Below are 17,073 nucleotides of genomic sequence, written 5' to 3'. Positions count from 1 at the left end.
CCTTAAATATTCTACCAGCCAAAAATGATGTTTTGGAGTAGAAAAGAACGTCCACATGATGGTTGGTTTCCTGCTGAAGGAGATTAACTTACCAGCCACATACAAGTTTATCAGCATTTGGCTGACAGTTATTTGGTGTTTTTCCCGTTCCCCGCTCGTCGCCGGCCACTCTGTCCGCCCGTTCTTCAGGATGAAGTCCTCCTACTTTAGACCGACTGACAGTTATGTTTTTGGGGTCACTTCCAGCCGTTCATCTCTTTGAGCTTGCTGATGCTGGTCCCTTTGACAGGTGTGGAGGGCGGGGGGTTGTACAGAGGCAGGATGGGGGTGCTACAGCGTCGTGTCCATGGCTTCTCGGTGGGGATTGTCCACACGGTACGAGACGACTTCTTCTTCGTCTTCTCCGTCTTCTCTTTAGCGGTACCAGGGGACATGGACTGGTGGGGGAACAATTAGGAAGCAGGATTAGGGTGACATAAAGGACTGACAGTGAATAATGATGCTTTACTACAGGGTCAATTTACCCTCTAAATTAGTAATACTAAACTTACGGCCAAATGTGGCCCCCAACAGTGTGCTTGGTGGCGCCTAAACCATTTTCTAATTCACAAAAATTAAGAGATTCACACTGGGAATTGTTTTTGTACTTTTAGTATTCATTTGGTGGGAGAGTGCATAAAACAGCATCAAAATAGAGTTTGTTTATCAAAAACAAAGTGCCTATAGAGGATCCCCCACACCCCCCGATAAAGGTCCTAGCTAAGACCCCAATGTCCCCCAAACAAAGCAAGTTCAGTATACCTGGTCCAAACAGTGTAACCTTTCGCTTTCTATCTCGTCCACTATCTTGCCTTCATATATAATCTTTACAGCTGGCCTTTGCTCTGTGTTTAGATTTAATGAATGTGACATACGCAGCAGCAGAGAGCGAAGCAGCTGAGCTTTGCAGCGTTTTGTCCTGTCCCGGCGTAGCGGTTCTTCTTTGGCAGCAGTAGGATGAAGGACACAGCCAGAGACAGATGGTAGAAGCTGTGGACGTAGGCGTAGTCCCACTCCTGTAGGAAAGAGAGTACAGCACATCCTCATTATGAAGATATTTATGCATGTTTTTTAAAAAACAGTTTTATGTCAGTGAACCAGAGTCCCTACATCACTGTAGTATGCCTTCGCTAACCCGTTAAGTTGCAGTTTCAAGGTGGACAATTCAGTATCTGTCCAAATGTCTCCCATTCTCTCTCTGAGATATGAAGTTGAGTAATATCCAGACAGTTTCCTATGACCTTTAGAATATTAAATGTCATCACTTCAACATTTTATCCTATAAGACGTTTAAGTCAAATGTTATCATTGTTAAAGTGTAAATTCTTGAGTTATGACCAAAAACATGTTTCATGAGGTCCTGACCTGTGACCACCAAATTCTACTCGGTTCATTCTTGAGTCCAAGTGGACGTTTGTGCCAAAATTAAAGAAATTCTTTCAAGGTGGTCTTTATATTGTGATGTATGAGATATTGTGTTCACAACAATGACATGGGTGCAAGGTCACAGTGACCTTGACCTTTGACCACCAAAATCTAATCAGTTATCAGTTTAGTCCTAGTGAATGTTTGTGCTAAATTTAAAAAAGATCTCAAGCTGCTCTTGAGATATTGTCTTCATGAGAGTGAGACAGAGGCAGCCACAGTGACCCTGACCTTTGACTTACGACCACCAAAATGTAGTCAGTTCATTGTTATGTCTAAGTGGACATTTGTCACAAGTTTAAAAAGAAATTCTTTCATGGTGTTCCTGCGATATAGTGTTCACAAGAATGGGAGGTGCGTACGGACGGACGGACAGAAAGCCTGAAAACAGAATGTCTCCGGCAGCGGCTCCTGCCATATGTTCTATGCTGACGACACTCACCTCAAAGTAGAAGCGAAGCATCAGAGCGAGAGCGCCGAAGCAGCAGCCCGGACCAACCTGCTGCGTGTACACCGTCTTCTCTGGATACACCGCACGCAGCTGCTTCATCTTCTGCAGCTGAAACACCATCATTGCAATGATACCCACAGATTAGACATAAAAGAGAGTGACTCGTTGATGAGAAGAGGAAAAGAGTAAGGTGGAAAAAAAATGGGAGGGGAGGTTAGAAATAAAGAAGAGCACAAGGAAAGGAAGAGGATAAGAAGAAATACAAAAATGAAAAACATGAACAATGTGGAATAAGAAAGCATCATGTGATCTAGAAAAGAAATGTTTCCATTGCAATTTTGCCAAATATGGCTTTTTCAGATCACCTGAAATATGACCTCATGGCGTATTTTATATTCTCAGTTTCAATTTGCGTGTATTGAGGATCAATGCGAACCCGCCTGTTTACCATAACCTGATAATAACTCACCCATTTGACAGTGATGATGAAGACAGCTGATCCGATTGGTCCAGAGTAGATCCCATATCCCCAGCGATCCTGGTAGATCCTCACCGCGATGGTCAACACGCCAAACATGGTTAAACTGGAGCGCTGTGGTTCATCAAAGTCACCCAGAGCTGGGACAAAGAGACGCATGCTGCATGTGAGACAAACTGGATCCTTTCACCTGGATACAAGTTTCCTATTCAGGAACTGCTGGTCAGCTTTCTGTGGGTCTAAACCCAGATAATTATCATTAAACTGAAGGAATACTTCACCCCAAACGTGAAAGAAAGAAATCCTGCATATTAAAATGTGAACGTAAAATGAAAGTAGCCCACAAAAAGCATTAGGCACAAGAAGCCATTGAGTCTGAGAGCTTTTAGTTCAGCCAAACATGGCACCATGACACTTTTTCACTGTTTGCGTTCTGGTGTCCTCCGTGTGTGTGTGTGTGTGTGTGTGTGTGTGTGTGTGTGTGTGTGTGTGGAGGTTATATGATAAAGTGAAAGCAAGCATGTCTGAGCACATGTGAACTTAACCCAAAGACACAACATGTGTTCCCAGAGCTGGCTGTGTTTACGCCTCCACGCCGGCCGGAGGCATTATGATTTCAGGTTGTCTCAAGTAATCTCAAGAATACTTAAGGGTAATCACTTCAAATTTGGCACAAACGTTCACTTGGACTCAAAGATGAACTAATAAGGTTTTGGTGGTCATAGGTCGAGGGTCAAGGTCACTGTAGCCTCATCTGTAACTTTCTTGTAAATGTGATATCTTTAAACCCCTTTCTGTAAATTTGGCACAAATGTTCACTTTGACTCAACAGTGAACTAATAAGAATTTGTTGATCAAAGGTCATGATCACTGTGACCATTGGTCAGTCTGAAGTGTCTCATGTCGGCCTTGAGATAATTTCCTCAAATTTGGCACAAACGTCCACTTGGGCTCAAGAATATACTGATTGGAACTTGGTTTTTGCAAAACATGTCTTTGGCCGTAACTCAAGAATTCATACAATGATGATGACAAAATTTAACACCAATGTCTAAAAGGACATGATAATAAAGTTATCAAAGTTTATACCCAAAAGGTCAAAATTGACCTCGTACTTGGGTAGTGTAGTTGTTAGATACTAATCAACCATCGTCTTTGATGAGTGTTTTTTGTGCTTTCTTGAATTTACACTTAACAGTAATAAGTTCCAGTTTTTCATAAACATCAATAAGAGAAACATGACAATAAACGTGCATCTACCTGCTGCAACCACGAGTTTAGTAACTAGTCTGTAGACGGTCAGCTAGGACTTACCTATCAGTGTGACCCACATGGAGAGAGCCGTGCCGTAAACACTGAAGTACTCCAGAACGTCGTACCTCATGAAACACAGGATGGAGAGACCTGGTCCATCACATGCATGGTAGATCTGCAGATTGTACAAGTTTTCAGTCAGACAGCAGTATCGAGAAGGTTAATGGTTTTTTGAAGACGTTACCAATAGATTAACAGCTTTTAAATACAGTACGAATTTCCGTTGAACTATCGGTTATTCAATGTTTCTAAAGTGAAGCATATATGAGCTGACTGTCATCTGAAGGTGGAGGGGATGGTGGATTACGTGCCACCAATGGGCGAGACGCTTGATAAGCTGCAGGCTACTGTTCAAGACCAACAAACAAAAAAAGGTTACTATTTTTTTTTTTTTTTTACTAAGACATTTCTTTGTTTCCCACAATTTTTAAGTCATCAAAGTTGGTGTTTTTTACCAAAACATTGCAAGAAAATCACTTAAAAATTAGTTTTAAAAAAGCTGGGAGGACTATTAGAAAATTAACAATTTTGAATTTAAAATTAAAATAAAATAAATATGTTAAATCAGACAGCAAACAAAAAAACAAAACATCCACATTATTATAATTATAATTATTAATTTTAAAATTTTTTGTTCAGAACCAGCCACAGAGACCGCTTACTGCTTGTTCAACATTTCCCTCAAACACCTCAATCAGCGAAACACAAACAACTCAGTTGAACCGTAAACTCACCGCAATGAAGAACATGGTGAAGAAGTAGACCATGGCCTCCATGTGGAAGCCCCTCTTGGCGGCCACGCTGGCTGTAGGCAGAAACACCAGGCTGCTGACTGTCGGAAGCAGCATCTTGGCGATGAATGCACCCATGGTGGAGGGACAGCAGAGGCTTGTAGATTAGAAAATACACTTTGGGCTTCAGTAGTTCTTTGAAATGATCTTATAAAGAAGATAATCTATAAGCTGTGTACACTCTGTGGTGTGTTAAAGTGCCGTTTTAATTGATAATAATATGATGCCAACTAGGAAAGCTGATGTCCTCAGGTCTCGTAGTCCTCATTGTGTGTGATGAGTGTGTCCAGTAGTGAATGGATGAGCTACAGAATGCACACACAGCACACACACACACACACACACACACACACACACACACTCCCACATAGTATGAACACACCCAGCTGTCCAGTTTGGCCCTTTAAAGTTTAAATGTCCCCCAGGCTGGCAGGTCCACAGAGGCCCGTGTGTGCAGTGTCATGGCTGAGCAGCTGTTAGCATACCAGGACGACATGGGAGTGGCTGCAGGCAGGACAACATGCCATCCTGTAGCAGATCTACACACTGTTACAACCAGAGTCCAACACCTTTATTCTCAGTAATTGTTTTAACTGTTTACCTGCATTTTAGTCACCGAACGTGGGTGTTTTTTTATCAACCCATTGTCATGTTTCCACAGTTGTTGTTGGTTTTTTTGTTTTGTTTTTTACAAAAGTGGCGTTAAAATGTAAAGTTTCAATCCATCAGCTACACAATTGCATAAAAATGTCACATCTTTTTTTGCAAAACTTTTTGTAATTATTAAACAAACACACACAGTAACAGCCAAAACACAAAAACATAACTAATAATAATAATAATGATGATACCCCCCACCTCCCCACTCCAAGGCTCATAAAAGGAAAAAGGAAAAAGCAAAAGACAAGACAGGGATTTACTATATTCCAAAAAATAAATAAAGTCAGTCCACTAGAGAATGAACGCTTATTAAATTACCTCCCAGAACCTTAAACATTCTCTATAAACACCAGAAAATGTTGGGTTTTTTTATGTTAACATATAACATTTTCTTCCAAAAATGGTCTGTAATCTCAGGCCTTAATAACACAAGGAAATCAGGAAAGAAAACATAAGATACAGAAGCCTAATGCCAGTGTTTGCTGTAATGAATCATTGTGAGATCAGTGTTGTATGTTGTTGAAATATGTAAATAAATAACTTAATACAAAAGGAGAAAATAATAATAAAGATGATGTAAGGCAGAATAAAAAGAAAAAAACTATGAGGGAAGTGCTGAAGTGATAAAACAAACATGAACATCCATATTTGTGCCTGTTTAGATATAGAAAAATCCATGCAAACCAACAAACACACGGATACCGATATATGTCTGCATAAAATAAAATGTGCTTATGATATTCTGATGAAATGGTCATTTTTAAAGAGTGTTATAATCGATTTTAAATGACATGACTGAAACATATTGACTTTGAAATAAATGATTTATGAAGATCACACTTACAAAATAAAATGATGTCTTTAAAACATTATTGCAAGTTGTAGGTAACATTTAGCCAATATTGTGGGAACGTTCCCTGCTAGCTGGGATGTCTCGTCAAGTTGCTCTTTGCCTTCCCGAAGTATTTTTGCAAGAAACCAAACAAATATGCTCAAGTTTTAAAAATTAGATCCCCAAAATGTAAAAAGGCAACACTGGCAGTGGAATGACCCAGAAATTACTGAGCAGCTGTGGCTGAAAACAAAGCAGTCATACACGTCACTTTTCCCGCACACAGTTCACACTTTGCTTTAAAAAAACGAATATTTTTCCTGACATGATGACACATCAGATAGAGGTGGCACCGTGACCCGACCCAACCCCATCGCACAGAATATGACCGGCATGGCTCCAGTTGCAGGAATCAGTGGACTCATGTAGAGCACAGGGTGTAAAAGTGAGTTTTTTGTGTCATCTGAGAGAGGTGGCCCTCCAGCGGCGTGTCCTCGAGAACCATAAGTTTCAGATAAAAACTGGTCATGTGCCATATATGGCTGATTTGTGTTAGCCTCCTCTCGCTGAGGCCATATTTGACTCTGTGCTGCCGCTGTTGTTTAAATGATCCCGTGATGGTGAGGCAGCAGTTGTCCTCCTCTGCTCTCCTCTCAGCTGTTACACCTGCTCAAGGGCTCGAGGCAGCCACACAAAGGGTGCAGTATTGCCGAGGGGTTTCGCCCCCACCTCAGATTCTCTGAGTTCTTCGGTAACCCGAGCTGCAGGGGCCGGGGCTGGAAACAAACTCTCAGTCCTGATGGTTTTGGAAACGCTGCCGTGGCCTAACCACGCCCTCTGCCGGGAACCTCTCTGCAGATTTAACCCTACTGTTGAAACGTGTCTGCAGTGTCTGCTCCCATAGAAAACCGACCAGTCTGACATGTGATGAAGACGCAGGCTGAATTTACACCACGTGGTTCAAGTGATCCAACTCGTTTTCTCCTCTCACGCGGCACAGATTGGATATGTATCATGAACATGTAAGCAGGAAAAAAAGCACATGAAATCAGATATTTTCAGATCGGTTTCAGGCCTCATTCACATGTGGAAATAAATAAGATAAGATTCGGATGTCTGAAAATTGCGTCTGTGGTCTTAGCAGAAAGGTTGGATATCTTCTGGCATTGCAAGTCGTATAATGAAAATGTGATTTTCGCATTTTAACGGGATGAGCTTGTAAAACGTAACATTCAACAATGGAGGATGAGGGCTGGAGCCAGTAGTCAGAAGCAGAGGTCACCTGTCTTTTAAGTCTTTGGGGCAAAGAAACTGTTGAGGCGAAAATACAGGGTCTGATCAAAACCAACACATTTATGTGGACATTTCAGTCTCAATGGGAGAGTGCTAAAGATGGCACACTTTGAAACGTTCCAATACTTTCAAACATTGTTTCGAAACGTTTTAAGACGTCTCAGCTTCCTTTTTAAAGTACGCTCAGGGTCAGACATGCTTCAGACATATGCTGTGAGCCGTACCAGAGCAAATATGGAGCAGCATGGTGCGAGAGATAAGAGCTTTTTATAAAAGGTGCACCAGCCAAAATCCTCCCGCTCTGCTCTGCTCACATGCTCTGGTAAGCAGGCGGACAAAAAAATTTGACATAGGCAGCAAATCGGAATTGGGCATCAAGACTTGTTTAAATCCAGTCATCGTGTATACATTAGTAAAGCAGTTGGTATATTGTAATGTGATAAAACACTTAGCTCAGCTCTTCTGTGGTTGCAGGTGACTCTCCGTGACCTTTGCTCTCCCACTGCAGCACTCTCACTTCCTGTGGGAGGAATGTGCATGTGTCCTGACCACCTGTGAGGGAAAAGTAGCTTGCTACGGTAAACTGATGCGGCAGCGCAAGTCTTCATTGTCACTGGCAGCATGACTCACATGACCTCAGATGACCCCAGCCCAAGCCCCCACTCACCCTGCATGAGTCACGAGGGACAAAGCGGCCAGAGAACAGGTGAGTAAATATACATCTCCCACTTTTTCAGCCTCTCTTACAAACTCAGTGCAGACTGATTTGGATGTGTTTGCCGGAGCTGCTTGGGCAGAGACGGACTGTATTTTGACTTGGTGGGTTATTGCATGTCTTCGGTAAATTGACAAATATAAGTGCGTTCACCGGTGTCGTGTTACATCAGTACCAATCAGAGCCGGAGCAGATAAACACCTGTGACAACTGCAGGCTGATTTGCCTGTGAATGCTGATTGTTATCTTTCCCATCACATACAAAAGTCACATGTTAGAGGGTGTTAGCAGGCTTTTTGTGCAGTGGAAAAGGGGCTTTAATGGACAAAGATAGCCTACCACTGGAACCAAGAAGGGTGCCTAAATGGACTTCTTTTCTTGGGGCCCCCCAGAGTGTTGGACCACCACTGGGTCCCTCAAAACATACTCTGAAACAGACGGCAGACATGTACAGCAGGGTGGGCGGCGGGTTGGACAATGGCTGCATTTACATGCACACTTTTTCTCAATCGGACTGAAGATTCAGGTCAGCTGGTTACATGGGATGTCCTCTAAGACTATATGTTTTTTTCCATGCACCGATGCATGTAAACGGAGCAGCTGTGTCACATGAGCAAAAATGATGAATATAGTAACTTCACAGGGCTGCCATCTCTCGCATTGACAATGAGACACCTGCAGTTGACACTTTTCACACACTTTCTCGCCACAAGTGCATTTTTCCTGTAGTGAGAAATAAGTAACCAGCGCATTCTCACTCTGAACTGGTCACATGGTGCCGCTCTGCCAGGACCCTCCGTGTCAAACCATAGAGTTTTAGGTATCCTCCGCTCCGGGATGCCGTAAAGGTGATGTCAACAAATGCACATGGTGGGATGAAGCAGCACGGTCCTCTCTCCCTCTTCTCTCCCTCCTGTCCCACGCACCCAGGCAGGAGCGAGTCAGTAACTATGGATACAAGGCTGCTCGAGTGTCCTGTCTGCACTCCAGGACGCTGAAGTCAAACTAACGACTAAAATGGATATTTATCATCTGTTCAGTGCAGCATTTGCTGTTGTTTTGATGCTCTTAACAACAAAATACTCTTGTGCTTGGAAATTGCCATTTTCTGGATCTGGAAGTGGAGAAACGTGTCTTCACATCCCCTTACGTGAGGACGGAGCATGTGCAGAAAGAACGCAGCCAGAGATTAATCAGCTTTGTTGTCTACATGATTTTCTCTTTTGATCAGTTGTTTAAAAGGTTTAAACTGCATCTGTGGAGTGGACTGAAATGTGAATTGATATGTGCCTGTTTAAGATGACTGAGGTGTTTATATTGATCATGTTTAATCTCTTTGGGCATTTAAAGTGACTCTAATCAGATTAGGAGTCTCAATATAAGCGTACATATTGACAATCCTGACATCATCTGAGTAAAATGTAAATCTGCAGCATCACTGAGAGAATTTTACAGGAAAAGCTCGTCCGGTGCAGCTTTGAGACTGAAAGTCTTGGTAATCTTGATTTTTTTGCGGCAATGAAATGTGAGGACCCTCAGTTCTTCTCGTCCAGGAGAGTGTGGCCTGTGGTGACTTTCACCTCAGGACCCCTCAGTCTAAACACGGCGGGTTAGTGTGGGAATGCAGAACAGACTTCCTGGACGCATCTGAAAAAACACCGGGCTTCCTTTTGATTCCGTAATAAATAGCCGTGACCTGTGAGCCCCGGGCCGTCTTTCACAAATAATTGGAGGGCAGTGCTTATGTTTCAGACAGCCAGTCGCTCCGGACAAAAAATGGGAACCAGTGTGAGCGCAGCGCTTCACCTCAGCGCTGCTGTTATTTCACCTCGTCAGTTAATGGTCATCCCGACATTGTCATTCTTTGTTTTGATTTAAATTCCAATAAAAAACCCTATTTGCTCTTCTAATTATATAAAACGACTTAATAAGCCGGAAATTATTTTTTTCCTACAGTTTCCCTTACAGAGACTTCTGGCCGTTCTTCTCTTTCATCAAATTTTAATTAAAAGCTAAGCCTTGTTTTTCTCTGGATGCCGTTGTTTAAAGGATCGTTTCAACAAACTCTCAGACAAAACACAGCTGTCTACCACACTTTATTGTATCGGATTGAGATACTGTTGAAGTTTCGTCTGTAACAGCACTTCAGAAGGATGGTTCTGAATTTTTAAAGTGGGGTTGTGTGAGGTACTAATCCGTTGTCAGTCGATATCAGTCGTCAGGCCCCCAGTTTGGAGAAGCAGGCTGGAGTCTGACATGGAAGCCAAGCAGTGAACTGCGGTGGACGGGTCAGAAATGTAGTTTCTTCGCAGCTGAATTTTACTCGTGAGACGGATAATTGATCTGTTGATGCGTTCACAGCTGATGAGATCGATGGATGAGAGAAGATATTTGCAGATTTTTGAAGTGAACTTTTAGGCCCAGCAGGGTGAACAGTTTAATTTCACTTTTAATGCGCCTGACACTCTGCTGCTCTTCTCTGCCGCTACTGCGCTATAAATAACCCGACGGTGTTTTAATACGGCTCCTAACTAACAGTCCAGCTCCACCGAAACCATGGCGGGACAAATGGCGGCCGGCCTCTTGGTTATTAACGGGAAACACAGCTGCTGGATGGCGTAAGCTGAGAACGTGACAGCGGCAGCATGATATGTGGACGGACGGCATCGACTGAAGATGCAGCTCGACAGAACTTGTCACGTCTGCATGATACACTGCTGGACGGTGTCATGTTGAAATGCTGCTGGTAACGGTGTAATATAAACAGCGAGAGGGTGCCTGTAGGGCGGGCGAGGGGGGCGGCAAGTGGCTTCAACAAACCCCAGACTTTCATGCAGGAGTGCGGTGTTCACGTCCCCTGTGAATGTGTTGTTGTTTTTCTACACTTTACCATGAGCCGCTTTTGCCTGATCCCAACCATCCGTGTGCGTTTACATCCCGTCCCGGCGTTGGTTGCCATGTGCTTTTTTGCCAAAACACCATGTGCTTTTGTTGACACCCCAGAACGTCAACTGCAGATGTGAAAGAACACTCTGAACGTAACGTGTAGACGATGATAAAGTGCCAATATGTTATGAACTGGATGATAGTGTGTCGGCTTTGCCTTTCCTAGTAGGGCCTCATGTGAAAACTATGAATTGGCAAGCTCAGTTACTGAAATTGCTGCTGCTTGGTGCGTTTTTGGGTGGTGGTGTATTCTGATGATGTCAGCCTCAGCTGATGTGTGTGGGCTTACTTAGAAGTCAATGAGCGCCGGTGTTTATATGTGTATTACTTGTTGTGTTTTTTGTCCATTAGAGAAAGAAACGGCATGTACGGCCCCAAACTCAGCTTCACCTCCAGCTTTTCTTCTTTTCTTAATCTATTTTTCCATCCAAGTGTTTTCAGGAAGAAGGGTGTTTTGTTTCACACATTTTAGACCGCAGCTAGAGTGGGCAACTTTTTTATTTCATTTTTTTCCTCTTTCTGTGGTCGTGTTTATAACGCCTTTAATTGCTCTTTTGTCTGCATGCGCCAACCCTAATGACTCCAGACTTTGCTGCAAATGGGCACACACAAAAACACACCCATGGGAGTGTTGTAAGCTCTTGTGCAACACACATTTATTTATTTATTTATTTGTCATACCGAGGGTGGGGGGCTTTATTGGTGGTAGTGGTGGGCGGGACTTGTTCCTCTGGACTGGCAACCTCCCTGAACTTTGTCTATCAGCTTATAAATCTGGCAGTGGAGCAGAGCGGTGACTAATGTAGCCAACAGACACACAGCAGACGTAGAAGGCGGAGAGGAATGGATGGAGCAGGATAAGAGGCCATGAAGGGATGGAGAATGAGAGAAAGTCAAAAAAGATGAGAGATTTCCTGCATGAGTAGCTGCTCAAGGCCTGTTTGCAGACCTCACTGGTGTCAAAACTCTGAGACCATTTATGTTTAACCCTTTAAAACCTGAGAGAACTGGTTTTGTTTCTTGCAAAAACATGTGGAAAATGCATTGAGGAATTTAAAAACATGGCTCAATAACAATAACAATTGGTGAGTAAAAAAAAGAAAGAAAATTCCCTGAAAATAATTAAAAAAGAAAAAGAAACAAAAAAGAAAAGTTAAAAAAAAAGTTATTTTCTTGTCATATTTACTCACGTTTTGTCGTGTGTGATGGGACATTTCTTGCCAAGTTGCTCATTGCCTTTTCCATCATGTTTACAAAACAAATCAAATCAATTTGCTCAAAGGGTTAACATGATTCTTTAGAAAATTAGCTTCATAACAAAACTGGTGTAAATACATAATAACCACAATTCAAATAAGCGAACAAGAGAGTTATGGAGAGAACAAGTGCAATGCTGCAAAGCTGTAAAGAGACAGCTGAAGAAACAGAGAAGTGAAGAAAGGAGCGATAGAGAAGGAGAAGAAACATACAGAGAGGAGGAGAGGAGGGGTGAGAAATAACAGCAGAAAAAGAAAGAACGACAAGAGAGAGAAGAGGAGAAATTGTAATAAAGCAGAAGGGAGGGAGACGGACAGACGAGGAAAAAGAGGGGAAGACGACATGGTGGGCAGACACGGTGGTCCTCAGACGTCTGCTCGTCCTCCTCTCATCATTCACTCTCCTCTCCTCGCCTCTCATTCCTCCGTCTGAATCGCCGTCCTCCCGTCTGGTCTTGGCTTCCTCTGTGTTTCTCAGTGTGTTTCGGAGAAGGAGGAATCCCAGAATTCACCTGAGGAGAAATAGTGGATCATGATGCAAAACTATGTGACTCTTTATTGTAAATCATGCGACCTATAAAAGCAAAGCTTCCTATTGCAGTTTTGTGAAATATGCCTGTTTCGGATTGCCTGAAATACCACCACATGCAAGCGTAAAAACTTTTTTTGCAGTAAGCAATTAGAAACTTACTTGTTTTGATAATATTTAAATTTTCAATTTCAATTTACACAGTTTTTGGGTTAATGGAAACCCGCCTATTGTCTGAGATTTAGGAGGATTTAGTGGCATCTAGAGGACAGCAGATTACAACCATCTGAAACAGGAAACGTGTCTCAGGCTCTAAAACCAACTGCTGACTTGACAAGCTGAGTCGCATGTGACATCATCAGCCGGCTTCAGTCGAATTGAAATTAGTTCAGACCGCCGCAACTTCTCCCATCAACGTTATAAAATGGTTTTGTCTCATTGCAAATCTTAGGTCTGAATTGGGCTTAAAACTCTCAAATATTGATATCAGTATTGTCCCGAAAAGGGACAATGCTGGGTTTCCATCACAGATTTGTGAAATTTTCTAAATTTCGATAAAACACAGTTGCGAGATGACTGCGTTTCCACTGAGTGATATTATGCGACTTCTCTTTCGATGTTACGTGACTCCTCTTGCGATAACATTCCAGTTACCATGGCGATGAATGTCCAAAACACTGGCAGGTTTATTTTCATTGCAGCCACTCAATAAAGCTGATCAATATCGCCGCAATTCCTTTGTCTCGTATAAGAGGTCTGTCTTATAGGTCTGTCTCATGGACGTATTATAGTGAAATCTGGATACAGCCGTGGGGGCGTGGCCTTGTTCATTCCTATGAGAGCTGCTCAGTGCGGCTCAGTGGCGCATGAAGCAGAGAGTGGCAGTGGATGGATCCAACAAACCTCAGACTTTCACACAGGAGTTCTGTGTTTGCGTGACCATCCATGCCAGCGTGTGCTTTTGTTGATGTCCCATCGCTGGTTGCAATGTGCTTTTGTTGCCTAAACAAAACCTCGTGCAACATCATCTCTGCTTGTATTGACATCACAGTAGCAACATCCCAGAACACCAAGAGCAGATGCAGAAGGAGTTTACCTAGAGCATAATATGTAGTCGTGGAAGTCCACTGACAAAGCGGCAATATGTTATGACGTGGGATGACAACGTGTTGGTTTTGCCCTCCCGATGGGCGTTCCAGTATAGCCTGTTCTCACATCGAACTCGTCAAATACGTCTGCTCTTTCAGTGCTTTTGGTGTACGAGCGTGACGCCAAAAGCCACCTTCTGCGTCCAAACAGAACCCGGCTGGACAGCGTCAGATTAGAAAGCGCTAGGACAGAATCAGTCGTTATGATATTGCAGCGGATGGCACCAGGCATGTCCACATGCAACGCACACGGTCAGTGTCACCTGAGATTGTGGACGGACAAAGCCAGTTGCAGCGAAAAATATCAAGTAATAAAGCTGCCAGTGACAACTTGATTAAAGTGTTGTTACAGGGCGGAGGAGGAGGTGGATGGATCCCACAAACAACTGACTCACTTCCTGTTAGGATGTGAGTTGTTTTTTTTTGTTTGTTTTAAAACACCTTACCATGTGGCTCTTTTGCTTAAACCTCAGCATCGTGACGGTCGCGTAGTTTTCCATGCGCTGTTGTGTAAACATAACAACGTGCTGCGTCATCCCACCGTGTGCATTTGTTGACATCACGATAACAGCACCCTGCAGCATAAACAGCTGAAGCCGAAAAGTACCTAAAGCATCATAAGAAGAGGCGGAAGGTCACTGACAGAGCGACACTTTGTGATGAGTTTGGATGAGAACGGGTTGCCCTATAAGGACGTGACATCATGTGAAAACTATGAATTGTTAAACCGAGTCGCAGAGGACACTATCAGCTGGCTTGAGTCACGTTGAAAGGGGCCAAATCACACTGCTGCAACATGTCCCTACAATGCTTTAAAAAAAACTGAAAAAGCTTAAAAAAACTCTCAAACATTGATGCCCTGAAAAGCCAGTGTCATTATGTAACGCTCCAGAGTCAGTTTCAGCAGGACATCCAACTCAAGGAAAAACAAAAACATCTGTTTTTGCAAAAACTGAGAAATAATTACCTTACAAAACCAAAAAAAAAGAACCAATAAGAAAAACCCGAGAAAAATGAATGAGAAAGTTTCCCTCGGATGTTTCGGCTCAGGATGGAGTCAGAGGACCCCGGGGAGCAGAGCACTGTGGGAAGTAGAGAACTCCCCTCTGTGTCCAATCTGCCTGTCTCTGTCCATTTTTTTGTCTGTCTCTCAGAGTGACGCTCTTCATTCCAACAACAGGACAGATGGACACAGACAGTAGGAAGGTGTTAGTTATTTGGATATAATATAAACAAGAATAGATTTTATTTGTGTTGTTTTTTCAGACCTGAGACTGGAGATGCTAATAAACTCAGATTCGAGAAACAAACGGTCAGAGGGAATGAAAGCAGAGCAGCCAGCCAGGATCGCTCCTGTTTAGTTTTTTTTTCTATCTCCTCTGATCCTCCCACCTTCTCCCTCTGCTGCCACTCCGCTGCTCCTGCTGACCGGGGAGGAGGAGGAGGAGGAGGAGGAGGAGGAAGAGGGATGCAGGGTGAGCACACCTTACCTCCCTCCCTTCCCCTCTTTCTTCCTCTCTCTGTCTGTCTCTCCCTCTTCACTCCACAGCGACAGCAGCACTCACCGACACACCACAACACACCACCGCTGTCGCTGGCACGCTAACACACACACATACACACACTCACACACACACACACACTCACACACACACGCACACACACACACACATGCACACACACTGAGCGGCATCCTCAACACAGACCGAGACGCCCTTGGACTGCTGCAGGCGAGGTGAGTGGGTAAATATTTGAAACCTCCACTGTGTGTGTGTGTGTACTGTGTCTGTGTGTGTGTATATTGTGTTTGAGTTTGTGTGCTTGATTGTGTGTTTTGTGATTCAGTGTGTTCTCGTGTGTGTTGGCTGTTGGCATGTCTGCATGTGCTGGTGTGGTTTGCATCTGCTCTATGTGTGTGTGTGTGTGTGTGTGTGTGTGAGTGTATTTACGAGGTGCACTAGAGCCAATGAGACTTGTGTTTTGCACCAGACCAAAACAAATCCACAAAATAATGCTGACTCTCTCTCAGGAGTGTGTGTGTGTGTGTGTGTGTCTGTGTCTGTGTGTCTGTGTGTGTGTGTGTGTGTCTGTGTGTTTGTGTTTGTGCATACATGCATGTGTATATGTGTGTGTGCCTGGAGAGGCCAGAGTCTGTCTGGAAACTTGTCAGCTGTTGGAGATGTGTGTCTGTGTGTGTGTGTGTGTGTGTGTGTGTGTGTGTGTGTGTGTGTGTGTGTGTGTGTGTGTGTGTAACTGGTGAGGTAGAGGCGAACACTCGTGCCAGTGCTACTTGTCAACTGTGGATTCTGGTTTTTGTGGCTCTAGACTGTTGCAGAGAATTACAGCCTGTAGAGTTTCACTTTCAAAACTTACTAAACTTTCTCTTAAAGGAAAACTTCACCCCTTAAAATTTGTATATCAGTTGCTTGCCAAGTGTTATAGTGAATTTGTGCCTCCACAGTGGGGCTGAACTGAATGTTTTGAAGCCTCAATCATTGCTGTGATCCAAATCAGTCTTGAAAAGCTTTGGTTTTTCTTTTGTTTTCTCCAGATACGAATGAGGCCAGTGTTCCCGGTGCCGTCATCGACGCCCGCCTCAAGCATTGAATTGGCAGTCCGGCGAGAAAAGGACCAGGTAAGACGACTTGTAGATGGTTATATGTGTTTGCTAAATGTAGTGAAGCACTTAGTAACTTCAGAAAACTTTGCTTGCAGTAGTCCACCTCCCACCTTCTCTCCCCTCTCTGTTGCCGCGTTTATACAGAAATCACGCTATAGGGCCGCAAACAAAGCCGCACGTCAATCACAATAATTTACCGTCTCTTTCTCTTGCTGAAGTTTTTACAGGTTTTTACTTGTTAAACCTGGATTCATATTACTGCTCACAATAAGTACAAAATTCAATTTATAGACAGTAGGAAAACACAAGTATGATCATACTACGTAAAGCCAGCAGTCGCTGTGAAGTTTGTAAATACATTAACGTCTGCCTTTCTGGAGTGGGTGTAGGGTGTAAGTGCTGCTGACACAACACCATTTTTTTCTCAAAATAAGGAAATCAAATCCTCGCAGTTCATATAATCCAGCAAATATTCGTACATATCAATCAGGCATTTGAAAATCCAATCATCACTGAAGCATATGTCTTCCGAAGAGACAATAAAAACAACGGTTAAAGTTGTCATATTAACCCTTA

General features: G+C 43.2%; 2 protein-coding genes across 2 annotated transcripts in view; one reads left to right on the top strand and one right to left on the bottom strand.

Annotated features, from left to right (window-relative positions):
• Window positions 1-218: 218 nt before the first annotated feature.
• On the bottom strand, window positions 219-4,576 carry mymk (myomaker, myoblast fusion factor). Its single transcript, XM_042487553.1, has 6 exons — window positions 4,442-4,576; window positions 3,708-3,822; window positions 2,385-2,533; window positions 1,907-2,023; window positions 915-1,055; window positions 219-437 (listed from the first exon to the last, which is right to left on the bottom strand). The coding sequence occupies exons 1-6, from the start codon at window positions 4,574-4,576 to the stop codon at window positions 237-239; spliced, it is 858 nt and encodes a 285-aa protein (XP_042343487.1). The 3' UTR covers window positions 219-236.
• Window positions 4,577-7,848: 3,272 nt separating this feature from the next.
• adamtsl2 (ADAMTS-like 2) overlaps window positions 7,849-17,073 on the top strand; it is a 39,807-nt gene continuing 30,582 nt past the window's right edge. Inside the window, 2 exon segments of the mRNA XM_042488558.1 lie at window positions 7,849-7,989; window positions 16,429-16,512. The gene's annotated coding sequence lies outside the window, so the exon portion shown is untranslated.

Source organism: Plectropomus leopardus, chromosome 6, assembly GCF_008729295.1.
Source record: "Plectropomus leopardus isolate mb chromosome 6, YSFRI_Pleo_2.0, whole genome shotgun sequence".
NCBI classification, from domain to species: Eukaryota; Metazoa; Chordata; class Actinopteri; order Perciformes; family Serranidae; genus Plectropomus; species Plectropomus leopardus.
This window is presented reverse-complemented; position numbering and strand designations above follow the sequence as displayed.